The following is a 24,835-nucleotide window of genomic DNA, read 5'->3' as shown; positions in this document are numbered from 1 at the left end:
CGACACTGTAAACCATTCTATCCTCATCAACCGTCTAATGGAAATAGGCATCTCTGGCTCTGCACTACTCTGGTTCAAATCCTCTCTGAACAACAGGCACTACAAAGTTAAAATAAATGACAAAGAATCCCACCCCATTCCTTCAAATCAAGGAGTACCACAGGGTTCTTCACTTTCCCCTACCCTGTTCAATATATATCTACTCCCTTTATGCCAGCTACTCAACAGCCTCAACCTCACCCATTTTATATACGCGGACGATGTGCAAATCATAATTCCCATCTCGGACCCCATCTCTTCTACTCTAAATTTTTGGAACTGCTTACACGACATCAACCTTCTCCTCTCGAGTCTCAACTTGGTCCTTAATACGTCCAAAACGGAACTCCTGGTTATCTCCCCTAGCGATAACAACCCCTTCATCAACAATACAATTACTCCACTAGCAAGCCAGGTTAGAGACCTTGGGGCCACCCTTGACTCTAGAATGAATTTCAAAAAGTTCATTAACGCTACAACCAAAGAATGCTTCTTTAAGCTTCAGGTCTTGAAGCAGCTAAGACCGCTCCTACACTTCCAGGATTTCCGCTCAGTGCTCCAAGCCATACTGTTTTCAAAGATCGACTATTGTAACGCTCTACTACTCGGTCTCCCCGCCTCTTCTACCAAACCCCTAAAGATGCTGCAAAACGCAGCGGCCAGGATCCTTACAAACACACGTCGTAAGAATCACATCACACCAATCCTTAAAATCCTACACTGGCTACCCATCCATTACAGAATACTCTTCAAGGCTCTCACCATCATCCACAAATCCGTCTACCAACAATCTACACTCCAACTAGCCATCCCCCTCGAACTACATACATCCGCAAGGCCGAACAGAACCGCCTACAAAGGTTCGCTCAAGGTCCCCCCCAAAAAATCATTGGTCCACAACTCTATTTACAAGCGAGCACTTTCAACTGCAGGTCCGTTCCATTGGAATTCGCTTCCCTCAGATTTACGCCAAGAACAATGCCATCTCTCCTTCAGAAAAAAACTGAAAACTTGGTTGTTCGCACATGCTTACCGTTGAAGGAACATCTATCAACCAACATTGACTCTCACACTTCGATTCCTCCCTAATCCCTCCCCCTCCCCCTTCCCAGTCCCAGCCCTGACACCCCCCCCGCTCACCCCCCCTTGTCTCCTCCTCCCACAGGATATATTCTGTTAATAATCGCCTAAGATAAATCTCTGTTTAAGTCTCACTACTACATGATTTTTAGTTGTTTTTAAGTTTTTTAGCTGATTAATCTTATCACTCTCCAGTTGTTATCGCTTAAAATCTTTCCTGTCTTCCAACTCCCATGTTGTTCGCTTCCTGTTTAATGTAACTTTACCTTCTACTTGTTGTTAACTGGTTTCCCCTGTTTATTGTAAACCGGTACGATAAGACCTCGTCTTGAGTATCGGTATAGTAAAATAATTTAAATAAATAAAATAAATAAATTAACTGAAAGGCTGTGGGTGACAGCTGCCATTCTCCCGGGTTTAGGCGTTCTCTGCTGAGGAAGTCTGCCGCAGTGTTGTCCTTCCCGGCGATGTGTACGGCGGAGATGTCCTGAAGATTGGCTTCTGCCCAAATCATCAGGGGAGTTATTTCTAGGGACACTTGTTGGCTTCTGGTTCCGCCCTGTCGATTGATGTATGCCACTGTGGTGGCGTTGTCTGACATCACTCTGACCGCTCTGTTGCGAAGTCTGTGGGCAAATCACAGGCACGCTAGCCTGACCGCCCGTGCCTCCAGTTGGTTGATATTCCACCTTGACTCTTCTCTGGTCCACCGTCCTTGGGCGGTGAGCTCCTCGCAATGCGCTCCCCATCCGTTCAGGCTGGCATCTGTGGTGAGCAGAATCCAGGTTGGGGAGGACATTAGTAACCCCCGGCTCAAGTGGCCGGGCTGTAACCACCAGCGTAGTTGCTTCCGCACTATGGCTGGTAGAGGCAGGTGTATGGTGTAGTCCTGTGATCGTGGACTCCATCGAGATAGAAGGGCGCGTTGCAATGGTCTCATATGAGCCCGCGCCCATGGCACCACCTCCAGAGTGGATGCCATGAGGCCAAGGACTTGTAGATAATCCCGAGCTGTGGGCCGGCTGGCGCTCAGCAAGACCTGCAGATGATTCCGGAGTTTTGACTGTCTCTTGGAGGTCAGGCTGACCTTGTCGTCTTGGGTGTCGAATTGGACCCCTAGATATTCCAGCAACTGGGATGGCTGTAGGGAACTCTTCTTTATGTTGACTACCCATCCTAGGCTTTCCAGAAGAGCTATAACTCTGTTGGTTGCCCGGTGACTCTCTTCCAGTGACTTTGCCCTGATCAGCCAATCGTCCAGGTAGGGATGGACGAGGATTCCTTCCTTCCTGAGCGCCGCTGCCACTACAATTGTTACCTTGGTAAAGATCCGCGGCGCGGTGGCTAACCCGAAGGGTAAGGCCCGGAACTGGAAGTGCTGATTCAGGACTTTGAAGCGTAAATAGCACTGGTGATCCCGATGGATTGGGATATGCAGGTAGGCTTCTGACAGATCTAGAGAGGTTAGAAACTCCCCTGGCTGCACTGAATTCTTGACAGACCGTAGAGTTTCCATGCGGAAGCTGGGGACCTGTAGGTGTCGATTGACTGACTTGAGGGCCAGGACGGGCCTGAAGGTGCCCTCTTTCTTGGGTACTATGAAATAAATGGAATAATGCCCAGAAGTTACCTCTTCCGCAGGTACTGGGATTATGGCTTTTAGGGCCAGGAGCCTCTGTAAGGTCACTTCTAGTGCCACTGTCTTGAGTGGCGAACAAGGAGATTCCACAAACTTGTTCGGCGGAAGCCGAAAGAAATCCAGGTAATATCCTTCCCGGATGATGGCGAGGACCCACTGGTCCGAAGTGATCTCGACCCACCTGCGGTAGAAGAGGGTTAGCCTGCCCCCTATGGCTGCTACCCTCGGATGGGTCGGCTGATTGTCATTGTGGGTTACAGCCGGGGCCAGAACCCGGACCGGTTCTCTTCTTGGTGTGCTTAGCCCGAAAGGGCTGATTCCTGGCCTGAGAACGAGGGGCTTGATAGCGAGACCTGTAAGGGTTGAAGCGCTGCGAGTTTCTACCTCTGGATGGTCTGGAAACAGGACACTAGCTCCTCCTTGACCTGTCTTCTGGTAGCCGGGGTAACGGGGAGGCACCCCATTTAGTAGCCCAATTCTCAAGGTTGCTGCCGAACAGTAGGGAACCCTTAAAGGGCATTCTTGTGAGTCGAGTCTTGGAGGATGAGTCGGCCGCCCAATTGCGTAGCCAAAGCCGTCTTCTGGCTGCCACTGAGGAGGACACTCCCTTGACTGCCGTACGGACGAGATCGGAGGCTGCGTCTGTGAGAAATGCGAGAGCCGATTCCATGTCTTCTCCCGGGGTGTTTCTTGCCTGTGATAAAAAGGAGCGCGTCACCACGGTGCAGCAAGTCGCGATACGAAGAGACATGGCCTACATACCTCAAAGGCTTGTTTCAGAATGGTGTCCATGCGTCGGTCATGCACATCCTTGAGCGCCGCTCCCCCCTCCACCGGAATGGTGGTGCGTTTCACGATTGCATTAATTATGGCGTCTACCCTGGGGCACGCCAGCAATTCCTTGGATGTCGGATCTAGAGGGTACATGCCAGACAAGGCCCGACCCCCTTTGAATGAGGCCTCTGGCGCCTTCCATTCCAGCTCGATTAGCTGCTGTGCTGCTTGTAGGAGGGGAAAGTGGTGAGCCGTTTGGCGCAGGCCCTCTAGCAGAGGGTTCTGTACAGGGACCCCTGAGGGGTCCTGGCCCGGAATGGCCAGCTCCGATAAGCATTGTGAGACCAGGCCCGGCAGATCTTCTCTCCGAAAGAAGCGTCTCATGGTCCGATATGGTTCTATCTCCGAGGGAAGTTCATTCTCCTCGGGGGGCTCCTCACTTACCTGTGAATAATCTGAATCCCCATGATTGGGGCTGTCGGGTGGTGAGTGGCTGCGCCTAGGTCTCGAGGGTCTGGGGGCCGGATCAACTGGAACGGAAGGACCCATCCGAGGAGCAGACTGCATCTGGACAAAGGCATGAATCCCCTTAAATAATTCCACCCAGGAAAGCGAAGCCAGATCTGGCCGCAGGGATACCAGGTCTCTCGGGTTCCCTGGCTGCTCGCCGCGGTCTGCTAAGTACAGACTGTTCCCTAAGGAACCGCTGGGCTGGGACCGGTCTCGTCCTGGAACTGCCATGGCTTCCTCACATTGGGCACATAGGGAGTCTGCTTCCTCGCTCTGTGTGGCTCTAAGGTTGTATGCTGAGCAGAGGCTTAGAGAGTGTTCATGCCTGATTCTGGGGGTGCCGACTCTGCAAACGCAGAGGCATTCTTATGCTCCATTTGCCTGAAATGCGGTGTCGTCCTACGATGTGCGCCTAACACAAGCGCTCAACAGCATGCGCCTATAACGGGCGCCTTGGAAACAGTGCGCCTATAGCGAACGTCTTATAAACGTGCGCCTGAGCAGATACGTGCGCCTGTCGCGTGCGCTAACAACGTGCGCCTGTCGCGTGCGCTAACAACGTGTTTAGCAAACAAAAGCGCTTAATCTGAAACAAGAAGTAGGCAGGCAAGAAAAGGCGACCTCCCAGGCGGGCGGCCTCGTAGGCAGACCCAGTCAGTCTACACTTCCTCGGAGACCAAGTAAAGATGTACGCCTTACCTTGTCTTCGGTGCTTCCCGGCTGCGACCCGGGCGGTCTCCAGCTGCGGGGGGAGAGGGGAATACCTTCACCACCGCGCTTAAGGAAGTGCACCCGCTGCCTCTGGGCCGCACCCGAACCACTCGGGGGCCAAGTCCACGCCGGGACCGAGGCTGCCTCTAGGCCGCGCCCGAACCGCTAGGGGGCCAAGTCGCGCCCGAGCCCTTCTCACTCGGGGGCTGAGTCCCTGCCGCAAACCGGCCACCGGACCGAGTCTCCTACCTCCGAGGGACCACGGAAGTCAGCTCGGGAAACTCAACTGGGTGAGTGACCGCCTGGTATCACCACAGGAGTGCGGGGCTCGTCTTCAGTAGATTTCTTCTATGAATTTAGTCGATAGAATTTGGAAACACGCTCAGCGAGCGTGGGTAGCTCCAAACTGCTTTGGAGACAGAAATTACTGAATTGCTTCACTTCTTGTGGGGATATATGTACCCGTGCTGACGTCAGATCAGTCTCCAACTGCTAGCACGAGCACGCCATACCCATTTGTTTTGAGTCCATCTGCTACACGCTAGGAAAACATCTTTTGTAATCATATTTTAAGGACTAGAGATCAAATAGCATATGACATTGTACGTGAAATCACCAGCCCATTTAGTATAGACCTGTACATACATACATACAAATGATAACATGACACAAACTGTATTAGGATCTTATCCTTTTACAGAATCATGAGGTACTTCACACACCTAGACCAAAATGTAAAGGTGGGTGTTTATTAGTAATCAGAAAAAAAAAAAAAAAAAAGAATTGAAACTAGTATATTGCAAAGTAGACATTACCCCACCCTATGAAATGGCAATGCTAAAATCTCATCAGCTAAACTTAGGACTGGTCTAATGCCCTCCAGGCCTACTATAAAAAAAAAAACTGCTCACCACTAATAGAATTAGTCATCAAGGTATTTCCTTCTCCAGAATCTACAGTAATAGTAGGAGATTTTAACCTACAGATAAATCGCCAAGAACGTTAGCTTGTGAAATGTTTCTAGATGCAATGGAAGCCATGGGTTGGTCACAATTTGTATCGAATGCAACGCACAAAGCGGGCCGCACGCTAGACCTAGTATTTGCTAAGACAAGTAACTACGTAATCAGTATCTCGCATACGACTGGACCATGGCACTATCACCAATTAATAAAAACAGAAATAGCCCTCACCAACCAAATCTTTCCTGCAGACAAGGCCTCAAAAAGGGGAGCACCTGAATGCTGTGTCTTGGAACTCCTGTGCATCGGTGATCCTTCCTCTTCCCGGTAGGCTGGAGATCACCATTGGTTCAGTTTTTACCAATGCAGATTACCTTCCAGGAAGTGGAATCAGCACCAGTGCGAGGCTGCTAAGTAGTTGCAGGCGCTCCAGCAGCAGTTGAACATTGGACTGCATTGACACCGGTGCATCTAATGCAAAGGCACCAATGCACCACAAGGCCTTATCCAAGGCTTGCTGGATCCTCCTGTCCAGCTTTTCCTCAAAGACGCCGATGCCAAGAGGAGAAGCCACACTTAGGTGTATCGTTAGAAGACACTTGGGCCCTTGGGAGACTGTCATGATTCCCAAAAATGCATCAAGAATGAGCTCTCCTCTCTACAGGATTGCTTGAAGGGCTTCAAGGCCATAGACATAATGTCCCTGCTCCCACTGAGAGAGACTGATGCTTCGTTACCTTCTCTCATAACTTACCGTTCTATTGTCAACAGAATGATAACTTGGAAAAAAACGACTGGCAAACCTATCTAGCGACACTAAGGGAAAAAAAGATCACAGGGCCCTGCGACAAAATTTCTGCCTGATATTCAAAACAAAATCCCTAAACAGAAGAAATTAAGACCCAGATCAATAGGCTCCATGGAAAAGAAGAGACTGAAGGGCCCTCACGTGGACATGTAGTATTATGCCAGCCTAAACTTGCCCAGTAGAGCACAAAGTTCTAGAAACTTTGACATAAAAGTTCCAGACCAGCCTCCATCGGATGTTGTCAACCACTTACGAGGACTGCCATTCTGCTTACCTTTGGAGAAATACAGTATTCTAAGTTGTTAATTTTAATTGCATGAGTGTTTTGTATGACCTAGAAGCTTTTTACTGCTTATTTTTGGGCCTCTAACTTTTAACAATCCCTGCTCCTTTTGGAATTAAGATTTTGTAAGCCTTCACGTGACGTTTTACATAATTTCACTCATTTTATCCACCTTTCTTGCCTATTCATCTCAGTGAATATCTTTTGGCTTAGTCGCATAGATAGTGCCTGTCTTCAGAACCTGGTGGTAAAAGTGGTTTTTAAACTATTACCTAAAATATGGAAAAACACCTATATAATAGAGCACGATACTCTAGATCTATGTTTTGACTGGCAAGGGTATCAAACAATATTATGATTAGTAATTATATGTTTTAAATGCTCAATTTACCATTTTCCACATTGGCAAGTCTGTGCATGAGAGGTAACCACACAAGGCACTGGGGAGGTGGATCAGCCATCAACGTGTCTAGAAACATATTCAGCATTATCTTTTTCTGCATGTAAAACAAACAAAAAAATTGTAAGTAGAACAATTACAAACTGTTTTAAAATTGTGGTACTTGAACAGAACAGCAAACAGAATAAAGTACACTAAGATTTACTTAGATTACAAATTCAATCTTGGTTTTATCAAAATCAATAAATAAAGCATAGTAACTAACATTTCAACAAACACTAGAGGTACAATGTTTGCAGAGCTTTTTTCTCACAATTTTTCACATAACATATAGCAAAATTGCTTACCTTGTAATAGGTGTTATCCCAGGACAGCAGGATGTAGTCCTCACATATGGGTGATGTCACTCACGGAGCCCTAATGCGGGAAAACTTCTGGCAAAGTTTCTAGGAGCTTTTAACTGGCAGCCTGGGGCTACTGAGCATGCCCGGCATGCCATAATATTCCCTGCCACAGGGGTCTCACTTCAGTCTCGTATGTAGCAATAAGCGTTAGCAAAATAAAATAATAAAATCTGAGGCCCAACTCCGCAGGGTGGTGGGTGGGTTCCATGAGGCCTACATCCTGCTGTCCTGGGATAACACCTATTACAAGGTAAGCAATTTTGCTTTATCCCAGGACAAGCAGGGTGCTAGTCCTCACATATGGGTGATTAGCAAGCTAGAGGCTGAGTCATTGTCCATGAAGTTAGTAGTGATGCGTTATTGAGGAAATGAGTCAGCCGAAGATCATAGCAGAATGGTTGTAGAAGGAGTTGGGATTAAACTGGAAACAAGTTCTGTAAGACAGATTGTCCATAGGCTGAATCTTGTCGTCCTTGTTTATCCAGACAGTAATGAGCTGCGAAGGTGTGAAGAGAACTCCATGTTGCTGCTTTACATATGTCATTGATTGGCACTGAACGAAAATGTGCTACTGAAGTTGACATTGCTCGTACAGAGTGTGCTTTTACTCGGCCTTGAAGAGGAAGGCCTGCTGCTTTATAGCAAAACTGTATGCAATCTGCTAACCAGTTTGATAGAGTATGCTTACCCACTGCTTTACCTGGCTTATTTGGATCATAAGAAACAAAAAGTTGATTGGATTTCCTGAGGGATGTAGTGCGGTTTAAATAAAAAGACAATGCACGATTACAATCCAACGTGTGTAACGCTCTTTCACCTTGGTGAGAGTGAGGCCTTGGAAAGAATGTGGGTAGAACTATGGTTTGATTTAAGTGGAATTCCGTAACTACTTTAGGAAGGAATTTTGGGTGTGTACGGAGAACCACTCTGTCATGTAGAAACTTTGTATAAGGTTCATAGGTGACAAGTGCTTGTAACTCACTTACTCTTCTAGCTGATGTAATGGCTATTAGGAAGATAGTCTTCCATGTGAGAAATTTGAGATCACAAGAATGAATGGATTCGAAAGGAGAACGCATTAATGCTGTTAAAACTAGATTCAGATCCATTCTGTGACTGGTGGCCGAATTGGTGGTTTAAGGTGAGTTAGACCTCTCATAAACCTACTGACAAGAGGTTGTGTGGATATGGGTGCATCTCCCATCTTGTTATGATAAGCTGAGATTGCACTCAAATGTACTCTGATTGATGAAGTCTGAAGACCAGAGTCTGAAAGATGGTATAAATAGTCTAGAAGCGAAGTAGTGGGGCAAGTGAAAGGATCAATCTGGTTCTGTCTGCACCACAAAGTAAACCTTTTCCATTTGAAAGAATAATTCTTTCTAGTGGAAGGTTTCAGTGAAGCTATAAGCATTTGAGAAACATTGGTTGAAAGATTGAGTAGTTGTAAGATTAAGCTTTCAACATCCATGCCGTCAGTGAAAGGGATTGAAGGTTGGGATGGCGCAACCGACCTTGATCCTGAGTTATGAGATTGGGAGCTACTCCCAGGCGTATTGGATCCCTGACTGATAGGTCTAGCAGTGTTGGAAACCATACTTGTCGAGGCCAGTATGGGGCTATGAGTATCATGGTCCCCTTGTCTTGCTGTAGTTTCACTAGAGTTTTCGTTATAAGTGGTATTGGAGGATACGCATATAGTAGGCCTGAGTTCCAAGGGCGAGCAAAAGCGTCCTTGGCCAGCTGGTTCTGTTGCTTGTGTAGAGAACAGAAGTCGTCCACCTTGTGATTCAGATGCGACGCAAAGAGGTCTGTTGTTGGTTGTCCCCAACGTTGGAATATCTTGGTCACTACTGAGGGATTTAGGGACCACTCGTGTGGTTGGAACTGACGACTGAGTCTATCTGCTAGCACATTTTGAATCCCTGCTAGATTAGTGGCCTGTAGGAACATTGAGTGGTTCAAGGCCCAGCCCCAAATTTGAGCAGCTTCTTGACAAAGGAGATACGAGCCCGTACCTCCCTGTTTGTTGATGTACCACATGGCTACTGTATTGTCTGTTTGGATCAGTACAGTCTTGTGTGAAAGGCAGTCCTTGAACGCATGCAGCGCATAATGTATAGCTCGAAGTTCCAGAAAATTGATCTGATATGTGGCTTCGAGTTTTGTCCAAGTTCCTTGAGTTTGAAGAGAGTTTGTGTGAGCCCCCCACCCTAAGGTGGATGCATCTGTAGTTAAAGTTATTTGAGGGACTAGTTTTTGGAAGGGTAGGCCCTTGCGTAAATTGTCCCTGACTGTCCACCATTGTAGTGATGAGCGCAGTTGGTGGGTCACGTGGATTGGATAATGTAATGGCTGAATGGCTTGGATCCATTGTGATCGTAGAGTCCATTGGGTTACTCTCATGGCGAGTCGTGCCATAGGAGTGACATGAACTGTTGAGGCCATGTGGCCTAGTAAAGTGAGAAGTTGATGGCTGTCGCTTGTTGTGTGGAAATCAAGTGTGCCAACAGGGACAGTGTGATTGCACGATCTACTGGTAGGAAAGCTCGTGCAATGTTTGTGTTTAATTCTGCTCCTATGAATTGGAGTAGATGAGAAGGGTTCATGTGGGATTTCTGATAATTGATGAGGAATCCCAGTCTGTGAAGTATAGATATTGTGCGATTTAGTGAAGTTATTGCTCCTTGTTGTGATTGACGTTTGATGAGCCAATCGTCGAGATAAGGAAAGACATGAACACCTTGTTTGTGTAAGTGTGCTGCTATCACTGCCAGGCATTTGGTGAATACTCTGGGAGCTGAAGCTAGGCCGAATGGTAACACTCGGTACTGGAAATGCTGATGTCCTACTGTGAATCGCAGATACTTGCGATGAGGCGGGAATATAGGATGTGCGTATAAGCATCTTGAAGATCCAGAGAACAAAGCCAATCTCCCTTTTGTAGAAGTGGAAGCATGATGCCTAGCGAAACCATCCTGAACTTTTCTCTTTTTAAGAATTTGTTGAGATTTCTGAGATCTAGAATGGGACGTAGGCCTCCGGTTTTCTTTGGAATAAGGAAATACCGGGAATAGAATCCTCTGCCCTTCTGACTGTGTGGAACTTGTTCCACGGCTCTTGACTGCAGAAGAGCGGATAATTCTGTTTGTAATTGAGGTATGTGATTGAGATGGGAGTTTTGTGGTGGAAACTCCTGAGGGAGAGATTCGAAGTCTAGGCGGTAGCCTTGATGAATTATGGAAAGGACCCAATGATCGGTTGTTATTGATGTCCACTCCTTGTGGAAATGGGATATTCTCCCTCCAACTGGCAAGGTGGTGTAGGGATTGGAATATTGGCCTTGTGCTCTGAAATTTGTTTCAAAAACCCGAGGTAGGTCCTGTTTGAGGAGGTGGTTGGGGCCTCGCAGACCGTTGTTGTCTTTGTTGGGGTCTTTGTTGAGACCTTGGAGGTCTTGGCCTAGAAGCGGGAGGATAGTACCTCTTTGGGTGATAGAAGGGAAGTTTTGTTTCTCTACGCGGTGGTCTGCGACTTGTGTGGGTTGCAGGGTCATGAGGCAGCATGGAGAGTTGTTTTAGTGTCTGAGTGCTCTCGAAGTTGAGCAACAGCATCCTGCATTTTAGTGCCAAACAAATTATCTCCCTGACAGGGAAGGTCTACTAGTTTGTCCTGGACTTCTGGATGTAAATCAGAAGCCTTTAGCCAGGCCCACCTTCTGGCACTAATGCCAGATGCTGCTGTTCTCGAGGATGTTTCAAAAATATCATAGGCTGCTCTGACCTCGTGCTTCCCTGCATCCAAGCCTTTTTGGATTATGGTTTGTGCTGCCTCTTGGTGTTGTTGAGGCAGAGAGGGTAGAAATTCTTCAATCTGTTTCCAGAGATTTCTCTGGTGTTGAGTCATGTAAAGTTGGGTATGCTGCAATTTTGGAGTTGAGCATGGCTCCCTGGTAGATTTTTCTTCCCATCTGATCTAAAAATCTATTGTCCTTTCCTGGAGGAATTGAGGCATGAGTTCTGGTTCTGTGAGATTTTTTCTGAGCAGATTCCACCACAAGGGAATTGTGAGGAAGTTGAGGTTTCTCAAATCCTGGGGCAGCTTGAACTAGATAGGTAGAATCTACCCTTTTATTAACAGCAGGAGTTGTACATGGGTGTTCCCAAATCCTCTGCTGAAGCTGCAGTAGCACTTCGTGGACAGGGATGGCCAGATTGTGCTTAGGAGGATATACAAACTGTAAAATTTCCAGTGTCTGTTGCCTCTCATCCTTTTCAGCCTGTAGTTTGAAGGGTATGGACTCAGACATTTCTTGGATAAAGGATGAAAATGAAAGGTCCTCTGGAGGTGACTGTTTCTTGGATTGAGGTGGAGAGGGATCAGACATGAAATCCTCTGAAGAGGGCTCAGATTCTGTATCTGACCAGGTATCAGAAGTTGGTGTTGGATATTGAGGAGGCTCAGGCCTTTGAGGTGGAGGTATCCCAGAAGGGCCTTGCAAGGGATCTTGTGGATCAGGTGAAGTTTCTTGCTCCTCCTCTTCTTGCCCAGGCATAATGGGCAATGAAGCTAGAAGGTCCTGATATCTCTTAGTGAGCAGGCTGTTTAATTGTGCTTCAGAACTGGAAGTGTCTGGAACTGTGGGAGAAGGCTTTAGCAAAGAATGCTTGAATTTCCCCGATGACTTTTGCTTGGAAGATATTCTTCTTTGCAAAGGGGGTTTGGATGGTGCCATGGTGTAGAGAGACATCGATTGTGTAACGATGGCATCGATGATGTGGTGAAGGAAAACATCGAGATAGGAATCATCGATGGTATAGGTCGGGCTGGCATCGAAGGCATCGAGAATGGTAAAGGCACCGATGGAATCGATGGTATGAACGCCTGAACCGGATACGTCATCGATGTAGCCCTCAGCAGAATCGACGAAGACACCGCTGGCATCGGCATATACGCTGGCATCGACTGAGCTGTCGGCATTGTCGGCGGAGTCGCCGGCATTGTCGGCGGAGTCGCCGGCATCGGCTGTGAAGCCGGTATCGCAGGAACTGCTGACATCTGCGATCCCGCCGGCATCGGCGATGACGCCAGAATTTGATGCTGTAAGGCATCGGTGACTATTTGTCTAATTAACACAGTCAAGTCAGGAATCGAAGTTGATACTTGCTGTGATGTCGACGTTATAGATACTGGAACCGTAGTCACCGAAGTTGAGGAAGACTTTTGCTTCTTAGCGATCGGTTCGTCCGGAGGCGGAAGCAGCGGGATAGATCGATGCCGTCGGTGCTTGTGCTTCGATCTTGGTTCAGATACCGACCTTGTCGATGAAGTGGAGGGTGTTGGAGAAGAGGCATCGCCCGAACCCTCCGGAAGCCTTTTCTTGATGAGAATCTTTTTAGTAAGGCCTACTGGTGATGATTTTGTAGAAGTTGTCGGTGAAGGCCCCGATTGGATTTGAAAAATCTGTGCCATTTTTTCTTGGCGGAGTTTTCTGCCTTTTGCAGTCATCTCCTGGCATTCTGGACAGGCAGCGATGTTGTGCTGTCCTCCAAGGCACCGAACGCATTCAATATGCGGGTCTGTTATGGACATTGTTCGGTTGCAGGCTGGGCACTTCTTGAAGCCTGATGACATCTTGACTCGACATCCGTTGATGGAAAAACGCTGAATTTATTAGCGGAAGCTAATTTGTTTGTCACCATCCGGTGACAAACAGTATGAGACCCAAAATGGGGCAAAATTTTTAAACAAAGTGTTGACTTTTTCTGTCAAGTTGTGAGGAAAACCTCACAGGGCTCCTGGGACCGCGATGTCGATGGCAGCGCAGAAAAAAGAAGACTGAAGTGAGACCCCTGTGGCAGGGAATATCATGGCATGCTGGGCATGCTCAGTAGCCCCAGGCTGCCAGTTAAAAGCTTCTAGAAACTTTGCCAGAGGTTTTCCCGCATTAGGGCTCCGTGAGTGACGTCACCCATATGTGAGGACTAGCATCCTGCTTTTCCTGGGATAATGGCCTTTATCATCCCATGTGGAAATGTGGTCACTGCTGAAAATATACATAAAGAGGTTCATTTTGACAGGGTTTAAACTTCTAAATTGGCCACTTTGAAAAATGTTGAGATTACTTACCTGATAATCTCCTTTTCCTTAGTGTAGACAGATGGACTCAGAACGAATGGGTATAGTATGCTCGTGCTAGCAGTTGGAGATGGATCGGACTTCAGCACGGGTATATATACCCCCACAGGAAGCGTAGCAACTCAGTAATCTTCCTTGCAAAAGCTGTTATGGATATGTGTGTACTGACCTTCAATGAATTAGTGAAACATGATTCCCCTGACCGATTGATAGGAGCTGGAGACAACCAGCATTCACAACCGGAAGGCGTCGACACCTGGCAAAGGGGACGATCTTATGTAAGCAAAAGGACATGGCCTACCTTGAATCGGCGAAACCCATGTAAACTGGCAGCCTGGGCGGGATGCTGAGTCCATCTGTCTACACTAAGGAAAAAGAGATTATCAGGTAAGTAATCTCAACATTTCCTAGCATGTAGCCAGATTAACTCAGAATGAATGGGATGTACAAAAGCTTTCCTCCCCGCCTGGGTGGGAGGCTGCCTGAGGACCGTGTAGGACTGCCCTCGCAAATGCTGTGTCCTTCCTGGCCTGGACATCCAGACGGTAGAACTTGGAAAAGGTATGGAGGGAGGACCATGTCGCCCCTTTACATATTTCTGCAGGCGACAGCATCCTGGATTCTGACCAAGATGCTGCTTGGGCTCTGGTAGAATGAGCCTTGACTTGTAGAGGCTGCAACTTCCCGGCCTCTACGTAAGCTGCTCTGATAACTTCTTTAATCCAGCGGGCGATGGTGGGCCGAGAGGACGCTTCACCTTGTTTCTTTCCGCTGTGCAGGACGAACAGATGGTCCGTCTTTCGTACTTCTTGTGTCAATTCCAGATATCTGGGCAGCAATCTGCCGATGTCGAGATGGCGTAGTAAACGCCCTTCTTCAGATTTCTTCAAACCAGCCGTGGTAGGCAAGGATATGGTTTGGTTGAGGTGAAATTGTGAAACCACTTTAGGTAGAAAGGAGGGAACCGTGCGAAGATGGGATAGCTTCCGGAGTGATTCTCAGAAAGGGATCACGGCAGGACAGCGCTTGTAGCTCAGAGATGCGGCGTGCGGAACACACTGCCAGCAGAAACACCATCTTCAAAGTTAGAGAACGGAGAGACAGGCCCCGAAGGGGTCTGAAGGTGGATCCCGCGAGGAAATCCAAAACTAGGTTAAGGTTCCACAGAGGCACTGGCCACTTGAGTGGTGGACGAATGTGCTTGACTCCTTTCAGGAAGCGAGAAACATCTGGATGCGTGGCAACGGTCTTGCCATCCCTCCTGGGACCGTAGCAAGACAGCGCAGCCACCTGAACCTTGATGGAGCTGAGGGAGAGACCCTTCTGAAGCCCATCCTGTAGAAAATCCAAAACAATATGAATTGTGGTCGCATGTGGATTGGTGTCGTGAGTATCGCACCAGTCTTCAAATATTCTCCAGATCCTTACGTAGGTGAGGGAAGTGGAAAACTTGCGGGCTCAGAGGAGTGTATCTATCACGGGCTCCGAGTAACCTCTTTTCTTCAATCTAGCCCTCAATGGCCAGACCGTAAGAGAGAATTGAGCCGGATCCTCGTGGAGGATGGGACCTTGACGAAGCAGGTCCCTGAGAGGAGGCAGGGGAAGGGGCTCCCCTGCCAGTAGTCTTCTCATGTCTGCGTACCAAGGTCTTCTTGGCCAGTCTGGTGCCACTAGAAGAACTAGGCCCCGGTGCTTCTGGATGATGGCGCCCAGCAGAGGCCACGGAGGAAAAGCGTATAGCAGAGTCCCTGGGGGCCATGGCTGAACCAGGGCGTCGATCCCGTGTGAGAACGGATCTCGCTTGCGGCTGAAGCATCTGGGTACTTGAGCATTGGACTTGTCCGCTAGTAAGTCCATGTCCGGAATCCCCCAATGATCCACAATCATCTGGAAGGCTGTGGGTGACAGCTGCCATTCCCCCGGATTTAGGCTTTCTCTGCTGAGGAAGTCTGCTGTGGTGTTGTCCTTCCCGGCAATGTGGACTGCGAAGATGTCCTGAAGATTTGCCTCTGCCCAAGTCATCAACAGGGCTATCTCTAGAGATACCTGTCGGCTTCTGGTTCCTCCCTGGCAGTTGATGTATGCCACCGTTGTGGCGTTGTCGGACATCACTCTGACTGCTCTGTTCCTCAGTCTGTGAGCCAATTGCAGGCAGGCTAGCCGGACTGCTCGTGCCTCTAGACGGTTGATGTTCCACCCTGACTCTTCTCCGTTCCACCGCCCTTGTGCGGTGAGTTCTACGCAGTGTGCTCCCCAGCCGCTCAGGATGGCATCTGTGGTGAGCAGAGTCCACGTGGGGGAGGACATCTTCAACCCCCTGCTCATGTGTTTGGACTGCAACCACCACCGTAACTGGGTCCTCACTCTGGCCGGCAGAGGTAGGTGCGTGGAATAATTCCGGAAGCGGGGGCTCCAGCGAGAGAGCAGGGAGTGTTGTAGAGGTCTCATATGGGCCCTTGCCCAGGGCACCACTTCCAGGGTGGAGGCCATGAGGCCGAGAACCTGCAGATAATCCCAAGCTATGGGCCGGCTGGCTCCCATCAAGGACCGGAGACGCATCTGAAGTTTTAACCTTCTCTTGGTAGTGAGACTGACTTTGTTCTGCCTGGGTGTCGAACTGGACTCCCAGGTATTCCAGTGATTGGGAAGGCTGTAGGCAACTCTTGTTGAGGTTGACTACCCATCCCAGGCTTTCCAGAAGGGCGATTACTCTGTTGGTAGCCCGATGGCTCTCCTCTCGCGATTTCACCCTGATCAGCCAGTCGTCTAGGTAGGGATGGACAAGGATTCCTTCCCGTCTGAGCGCCGCTGCTACCACTACGACTACCTTGGTGAAGGTCCGCGGCGCCGTGGCTAACCCAAAGGGCAGAGCCCGGAATTGGAAATGGCGTCCCAGAACCATGAAGCGTAGGTAGCGCTGATGATCCGGATGGATCGGAATATGCAGGTAAGCTTCTGATAAGTCTAAGGCCGTGAGGAATTCTCCTGGCTGTACTGCGATCTTGACTGAGCGCAGAGTTTCCATGCGAAACCTCGGGACCCTTAAGTATCGATTGACTGACTTGAGGTCCAGTACGGGCCGGAAAGTGCCCTCATTCTTGGGTACCATGAAATAAATGGAATAGTGTCCAGAATTCATTTCCCAAGCAGGTACTGGGATAATGGCTTTCAAGGACAGGAGCCTCTCAAGGATAGCTTCCAATGCTGCCTTCTTGTGTATTGGACACGAAGATTCCACAAACTTGTCCGGAGGGAGATGATGGAAGTCCAGATAATACCCCTCTCGGATGATGGCGAGGACCCACTGGTCCGACGTAATCTCGACCCATCTGGGGTAGAAGAGGGTTAACCTGCCCCCTATGGCTCCATCCCCCAGATGGATCGGCTGATTCTCATTGTGAGGCGCGGCCAGGACCTGAACCCGAGCCGGCTCCCCTCTTGCGCTGCTTGGTCCGAAAGGCCTGGTTCCTGGCCTGAGGACGAGGCGCCTGGTAGCGACTCCTATAGGGAGTAAAGCGCTGGGAACTTCTACCTCTGGAGGGCCTTGGAAAGGTGCGCTGGTTTCTTCTGAACCGATCTTCCGGCAGTCGAGGTACTGGAGAGGCGCCCCATGTGCTGGCCAGTTTATCAAGGTCGCTGCCGAACAGGAAAGAACCCCTAAAGGGTATTCTGGTGAGGTGTGTCTTCGAAGGCACATCGGCTGACCAATTCCGTATCCAGAGCTGCCTCCTGGCGGCTACGGAGGATGAGACCCTCTTGGCTGTTGTATGGACTAGGTGGGATGCAGCATCCGTGAGGAACGAGAGAGCTGACTCCATGTCTGCTGCCGGAGCATTGTTCCTGACCTGTGACAAACAGGAACGCGTCACCACTGTGCAGCAGGTTGCGATCCGCAAAGATAGAGCTGCCACCTCAAAGGTCTGTTTCAGGATGGCGTCTAGGCGTCAGTCATGAGCCTCCTTGAGGGCCGCCCCCCCCTCAACTGGAATGGTAGTGCGCTTGACCACAGCACTGACAAAGGCGTCCACCTGAGGGCACGCCAACATCTCCTTGATTGCCGGTTCCAGAGGGTACATGCCCGTCAGGGCCCGACCCCCTTTGAATGAGGCCGCTGGTGCAGCCCATTCCAAATCTATCAGTTGCTGTGCTCCTTGCAAGAAGGGAAAATGGCGGGCTGGAGGACGAAGACCTTCCAGCAGAGGGTTCTGCGTAGAGGGCGCCGTAGTGCTGGGACCTGTAATATCCAACTCTGCCAGGCACTGAGATACCAGGTCGGCGAGATCTTCCTTGGGAAAGAACCGCCTCATGGTTCGATATGGCTCAATCCCCGAGGGAAGTTCCCCCTCCTCCGGGGGTTCGGACTCGTCCTCCGAGACATCAGGGTCCGTCTGAACCGGACTGCTCGGAGGCGGGTGCCCATAAGGGTGCGAAGGTCCAGGGGCAGGATCAGCTGGAGTAACAACCGCAGCGGCCGGAGCAGCAGGGCCTGGACGGGAAGCTGACTGCATCTGTACAAAAGCATGGATCCCCTTAAAGAGATCCACCCAGGAAATGGAAGCGGTCTCGAGTCGTCGGGGTACCAGATCCCCTGGGATCCCAGGTTGTTCGAGACTGCCCGCTAGATCCGGAGTGGCCCCTGGGGAACTGTCAGCAAACCGTGGTTGAGACTGGTCCTGGCCCGAGGCTCCCACTGCCTCCTTACATTGGGCACAAAGGGAGTCTGGCTCCTCACTATGCGTGGCCCTAAGCTGGTATGCTGAGCAGAGGCCAAGGGCTGTAATACCTGAATCAGGAGGCGCCGCCGCCGAAGACGCTGAGGCGTTCTGTTCCATTGAAAAAATATGCGCTTAATAATATGCGGCAGCAATATGCGCTCAATACAACAGGCGCTCAATAATCTGCGGCAGCAATACACGCTCAATACAACAGGCGCTCAATAATATGCGGCAGCAATACACGCTTAACACAACAGGCGCTTAATACAACAGGCGCTCAATAATATGCGGCAGCAATATACGCTTAACACAACAGGCGCTTAATACAACAGGCGCTCAATAATATGCGGCAGCAGTATACTCAATGAAATCCAATATGCACTCATTAGTATGCGGTCAGCAATATATGCTCAATGCTATCCAATATGCGCTCATTAGTCTGCGGTCAGCAATATACGCACATTGATATACAATATGTGCTCAGTAGTATGCAATATACACTCAAGGATATCCCATATGCGCTTAAGCATAGACAGGCGCCTATCATGGGCGCTCAATACCTGAACAAGGCAGACAAAATGGCGACCTCCACGGCGTGCCACATGGGGGCAACGCCACCGATCCTCGTTCTTCGGAGACCAAAAAGTAAGAGATGTACGCCTTACCTGATCCTCGGCGCTTCCCGGTTGGAACCCGGGCGGTCTCCGGCTGCGGGGGGAGTGGGGAAATACCTTCACCGCCGCGCTTGAGGAAATGCACCCGCTGCCTCGTCCACGCCGGGACCGAGGCGCCTCTTTCGCCACGCCCGAGCCCTTCTCACCCGGGGGCTACGTCCCTGCCGCGATTCAGCCACCGGACCAAGGCCTTTAACATCCGGGGGATCGCGGAAATCACCCCGGGAAACTCAACTGGGGGAGGGACCCCAAGGGTATCACCGCAGGAGTGCGGGCCTCGATGTTGCTGTAGAAATTTAGTAAGAAGAATATAGAAACTAGAAAATAGAAAGTAGATTGGAAACACGCTCAGCGAGCGTGCAGGCTCTCCAAACAGCTTTGGAGACGGAAATTACTGAGTTGCTATGCTTCCTGTGGGGGTATATATACCCGTGCTGACGTCAGATCCGACTCCAACTGCTAGCATGAGCATACTATACTCATTCGTTTTGAGTCCATCTGGCTACACGCTAGGAAACAACCAATTTTGAGCTCCTAAATTTAGGCACCTACTTACACTAGTCACCTAAAACTTGGGCATTGCCAGGGATGGTGGACAAGTCAGTGGAAGCAAGTTAGGTACCTAACACCAATTTTCAGCACTAAGCACTTAACTTTGGCAGCCAAATCTAGGCACTGCCAAATTTAGGGCTGTTCTAGATGCCCAGATTTTCCATCCCACATGCTGATTTTAAAAACTCTAGCTAGAGGACCAGTAGCCACTGCCCTTCAGATCCTCCTGCCTCCCAGTAGATTATAAAAATAGGACAGAAGGGGACTGACTGTCCCCTACAATAAAGAAGCCCCCTCAAACTTCCTGCATAGTTATCAGAGACATTTGCGACATCAAACTGAGGGGAAGTACAATTATGGCCTCCTCCCTCTTGGCCTGGCTTCGAGAAGTTTGAGGTAGGTTGTTTGTGGTTTGTTGTGAAGGTCACTAGAGAGGATGGCCAGACTCCTCCCACCCCTTACCCCATTACTTTCATAGTCCATCAGGAAGAAGAGGTTGCCAGGCTCCAGTTTTTTTTTAAGCAGCAGAAGGGCGGAGAGATTCTGTTGTGGATGTTGCACCCCGGTTTTACATTGTTAAAGTGGTTCACAGGAAGGGGGGTGCAGTGGTATACACCCTGGTATCATTTTTTAATCCTGCCAGAGGGACAACCTCTCCATTAAAAGGGGGAAGTGTTTAATTTAGATTGCTATTCTCAGCCAAGGCCACCTAAATTAGGAGAATCTTCATCTGAGCAACTAGGCTCCTATGTGTTTTGTCTTGCTTGAAAATTCACATAAAAGAACCTGGAAAAATTCAATGCTGCCTTATGGTCAGAAACAAAATGACAACAGGAGCCACTATGAATAAAGAAATGTCAAAAAAAAAGTTTAACAGGGGCATATTGCTTTAAAAAGTACTGCAACAAATAAATATTTATATTTAATCATGTTTTTGACAATAGAAATTAATTTTAGAAACACTATGGCACAATATTTCTAAATGCATTTGTAGATTTAGAAGACAATTTTCAAAACAGACTACAAAATATCCACGATTTCATAAACTCGCTTATTGCTACTGCTTTTAACTGATTTCTACCTATTTGAGTATAATTGGTCTGACAATATGCCAACTAGTATTCTCATGTACTTGTCCACGTTAACAGTTGGCATTTTTTGCACCTATTTTTAATTTTGTTTATGTATCGCCTCAATCTTATAAATCGTTTGCTTTACTTTTATAAATGTTTGTTTTTAAGGTCTGTCCAAGAACTTATATTTACTTATTCTGTCTAAAACCACATTTAGCATATAGGATTGTAAAACACATTATATTACTGTAAACCATCTTGGGCTTTATATGGGAAAGATGAAGACATAAATACATAACTAACTACAGTAACTGAATTGTAGAGCACCTTGAGCTCAGACTTGGCAAAGGTGAGTAATTAATCTAAAATCCAAATAAAATCTAAAATGTAAATAAAGCAAGCTGAGTAAAAGGCTCCACTGAAAATTGCCCTCCCTCTCCTCACTATAGATAAACAAACCATTGCTGTGTAAACATCAAAACAGGGGCAGGGTTAGGTTGGGGGAGGAAAAGTACATGCAGGGCTCTCACTCTGAAAGACCTGTGCATATTTTGCATGTATACATTTGCACCTACTTCAAAGGACATGCAAATGTTCATGGATATTAGATACTCATTATGTGAAACTGACCCAATTTTCAGGATTTCCGTTAGAAAGGCAGGATTTCCCTTTGCAAAGGTGCTCATGAGACTGCAAGCTCATACTTAAAATTTAAAAATTGCTCCTTTTAAACACATAGGTCCCAGAAAAAAAAAACAAAAACAAAAAAAACTTTACATGTTCCTCAGTAGCAAATGAGACTTTGTATTGAGCACAAAATGTATTTTCCATGTCCATTTGAACATGGCTTCTGATGTTGTGTAGATCAGAAGCCAAGTAAACTATCCATGCAGAAATGCTGCAGTGTTGAAGTATAAAACAGCGTGTTATGTTTACATAATGGAAATAATATGCATTGATTTTTAAAATGATTTTCTTCCAGTGCTTACAGTACACAAAAAACATGTATCAAACATCCTCATCAACCAGATTATGATATCTAAATCTATATTACAATTACCACTCACTAATCCATGGTAATTGTATTATAGGTGAATACTTTTCTTCTATAATCCTCTTTTAAAAAAATCTTTTCAATATAGTGGAGTAATCCATGTGAAACTTTGAATCTGAGTGATTCGTTTATATTTTCTGGTGTGGAATATGACTTTTGAGAGTGTGTGTGTTTTTTAATGTTTTTTAGATACTCCAGTAACGTTTTGACCGGCAACAAAGAAAGCCGTTGTAATCGTTCCCCTTGAAAAAGACTCTTTTCGAGTCGAAACATGGCCCATGTCGGGTTGAATATCTGAAGGGTTGAATATCTGAGTGACCTTCTATTGGCTAAGTATGTTTTCAAAAAAATTTTTTTGGGTAATAAGCCGGTTGAGATTTTTGATAGATGCTCTATATTTAATTAAACTTGAATAGTTGATTAAAAAACTAAAAAAGATAAAAAAGATAAAATTGGCATATTAGACGGGAGACAATAAATGATTAAAAGTTTTTTGCTCATAGGCTGACTACTGCCTGCGGCCCATTGAGGGCGAGAGACAGCGGATTAAATCCTATTTTGAGCATATGTCGATGATATTGTCTCTAGTCTGAGTTAATGTGTTTATGGTAAATAGTTGAAAAAACCCTTTTTCCCTCTCTAAAGTTACCACTTTGTAGTGAGTGATTATTCGAGAGGAGTTTGCTTCTGTTTAGTGATTGAATATATAGTACTTTACATTTAGAAAGCAGGAAAAGCAAGTTTGTTTACCGTAAACAGAGTTCTTCTTAGACAGCAGGTTGAATTAGCCATGGGTGACATCCAATGGTGCTGAACAACGCCATCTTTCAAACTCAGTAAAATTTTACTCATGAGCATATATGGGAGTTCCCATGCACAAATCTCCCATGAGCCCCTCAAGTCAATGTAAAGCTTAACTTTAGTTAGGCAGTCTACTCTCCAAAGAAGCAGATATTAAACATGGCTAATTAATTCTACTCTCTTCGGAGAACTTCATTTATGGTAAGCAAATTCACTATCTACATCATCAAGCAGGGCTAAATTAGCTATGACAGTTAGGGAGTATCAAGTTGAGGATTGAATAATAAAGCACTCAGTGAATAAAGCAACCCAGTGGTCTATTAGATGAGGTTGCACAAAACTGCATGCCCAGAAATACTGTCACTTCCTGAGAGATTGTCCAGACAATTCTGAGATGCGAAGGTATGTACAGACAAACCAAGGTGCAGCTTTGCAGACATCTTCATTGGATACAGCTCTCAAATGAGCAACTGAAGTAGCCATGGCTCTTATTTAAACATTAATCGCCTATTTTGTTCTCCGCTTAGGATGAGAATTATAAATATATCGCACAACAATCGTACTCTCTCCTATGAAAAAAGTTCTTAAGAACTAACTACTTGTGCAAATGGTTTTTAAACATGAAAAATAATTGGAGAAAAAGAGGTAAGTTTCATATTCAGGGTGCTCACCTCCGCGGCGTAGCGACCTTCTTGTGGTCTAATCATTAACTTGCCTCCTTCCTCCTTTGTATGTTATTTTTTATTAATTCAAAAACAATTTTTTAAATATTTTTCAATATATTAATTTTTCTAAAAATCAAATATTATCTCCACCTTACATGTTAGGATATTTAAATCTTTGTACGAGTCCGAAAATTTTTTTTTGAATACTTCTGTTTAATATCCCTTTTCTTTGTCTCTATGTTCGGGGGGAATTATTTGAATCAATTTTAATAATGTAAGCTTCTTCTCGTAGTAAATCTTCTGTATATAATAACGCCAAACTCTCACACTTTAAATTCATGGACGCTCGACTCTTGCTCTTTAAGTAACCACTACCAACAATGAAACAAAATTATAACTTATCTCCCGACACAGCTGCGTTTCGAAAATTTGTTCTTCCTTCATCAGGGGAGCATATTTCTTTCGTTTTCTTGTTCATTCAGATGTTCTGCAAATCGTGGCTTTCCCATTCAATTTTTAAAGCACTGCATGGCTCTCTACGTCCTCTCTCTCGGGCTAACAAGCTCCGAGTCAACGGCGTTATCTTATTTAAACATTACATATACCATTGTTCCATGTATGGATCACAACAGTTTACATGTACATTATCAATACTTGTACATTATCTATATTTGTATTAACTATATATTTGTATTAACTATAATTATCTTAATTGTATTTAACTATGTTTTTATGTTAACCTATATGTACAGCATAACCTTAGTTTCCCGCACCCTCTAATCCCCCCCCCTCCTCCTCCTCTCCCCCTCCCCAGTTTATCTTATCAGGTTCTTTGTAAAGCCCTGTTGGCTACTTATTGTTCTATGGAAACCAATGTGATGTTTTCTTAACGAATGTCGGTATACAAAACTTTCAAATAAATAAATAAAAAAAATAAAATAGTTATAAATTCAGCAAAAATCAGAAACAAAATGATTGGTTACAGTGTTTGTAATTGTCGGTCGGAATTAAACTACCATCTATCTAATGGTGGTTTCTTTTACCTATGGAATTAGGCTAGGGCAACAGGAGTAGAGTATGTATTTTGGATAAGGGTGGCAGTTTTCACATCTAAGTCTGGGGTTGCTTGAGAATCTTGTATTCTCTCAGTTGATTTATTCTTTGTGCTACAATTGCCTTTTATCCTTCATGCCTTTGTGGTTCTGTATATTCTGTGTTTTTAAGTTAAATTATATGCGTTTATGAATAGCCAGGTTTTTAGTTCACTTTTAAATTTCCTTCTATTGTCCACTTAGTGATGGCACACACCAGTATATCCACTTTCAAAAAAACACAACTACTCTCTTGCTGCCGGATCTAGGGGGTACAGCCCTTCCAAGGCTTGTCCCACTTTAAAATTAGCTTCCAGAGTGCCCCTTCAAGATCAAATAGCTCTAAAGGGAAGAAACATGATGATTTACGCAAAGAAACTAAAATGGGGTTCAACTTTGGCTCAGACATGGAATCAGCACCTGGCACTCACAACATCTTGAGTACCTGAGAGATCAGAGCCG

The 24,835-nt window shown here is 46.7% G+C and overlaps 1 protein-coding gene across 1 annotated transcript in view; it reads right to left on the bottom strand.

Annotated features, from left to right (window-relative positions):
* The window catches only part of DTNB (dystrobrevin beta), a 760,848-nt gene that overhangs the window by 550,652 nt on the left and 185,361 nt on the right, over positions 1-24,835 (bottom strand). The window contains 1 exon segment of the mRNA XM_029596279.1: positions 7,198-7,303. Within this exon segment, the coding sequence (XP_029452139.1) occupies positions 7,198-7,303 (106 nt within the window).

The sequence above is a fragment of the Rhinatrema bivittatum genome, chromosome 3, assembly GCF_901001135.1.
Source record: "Rhinatrema bivittatum chromosome 3, aRhiBiv1.1, whole genome shotgun sequence".
NCBI lineage: Eukaryota > Metazoa > Chordata > Amphibia > Gymnophiona > Rhinatrematidae > Rhinatrema > Rhinatrema bivittatum.
Note: the sequence above shows the minus strand (reverse complement) of the source record. Positions and strands in the feature narration are given on the sequence as shown.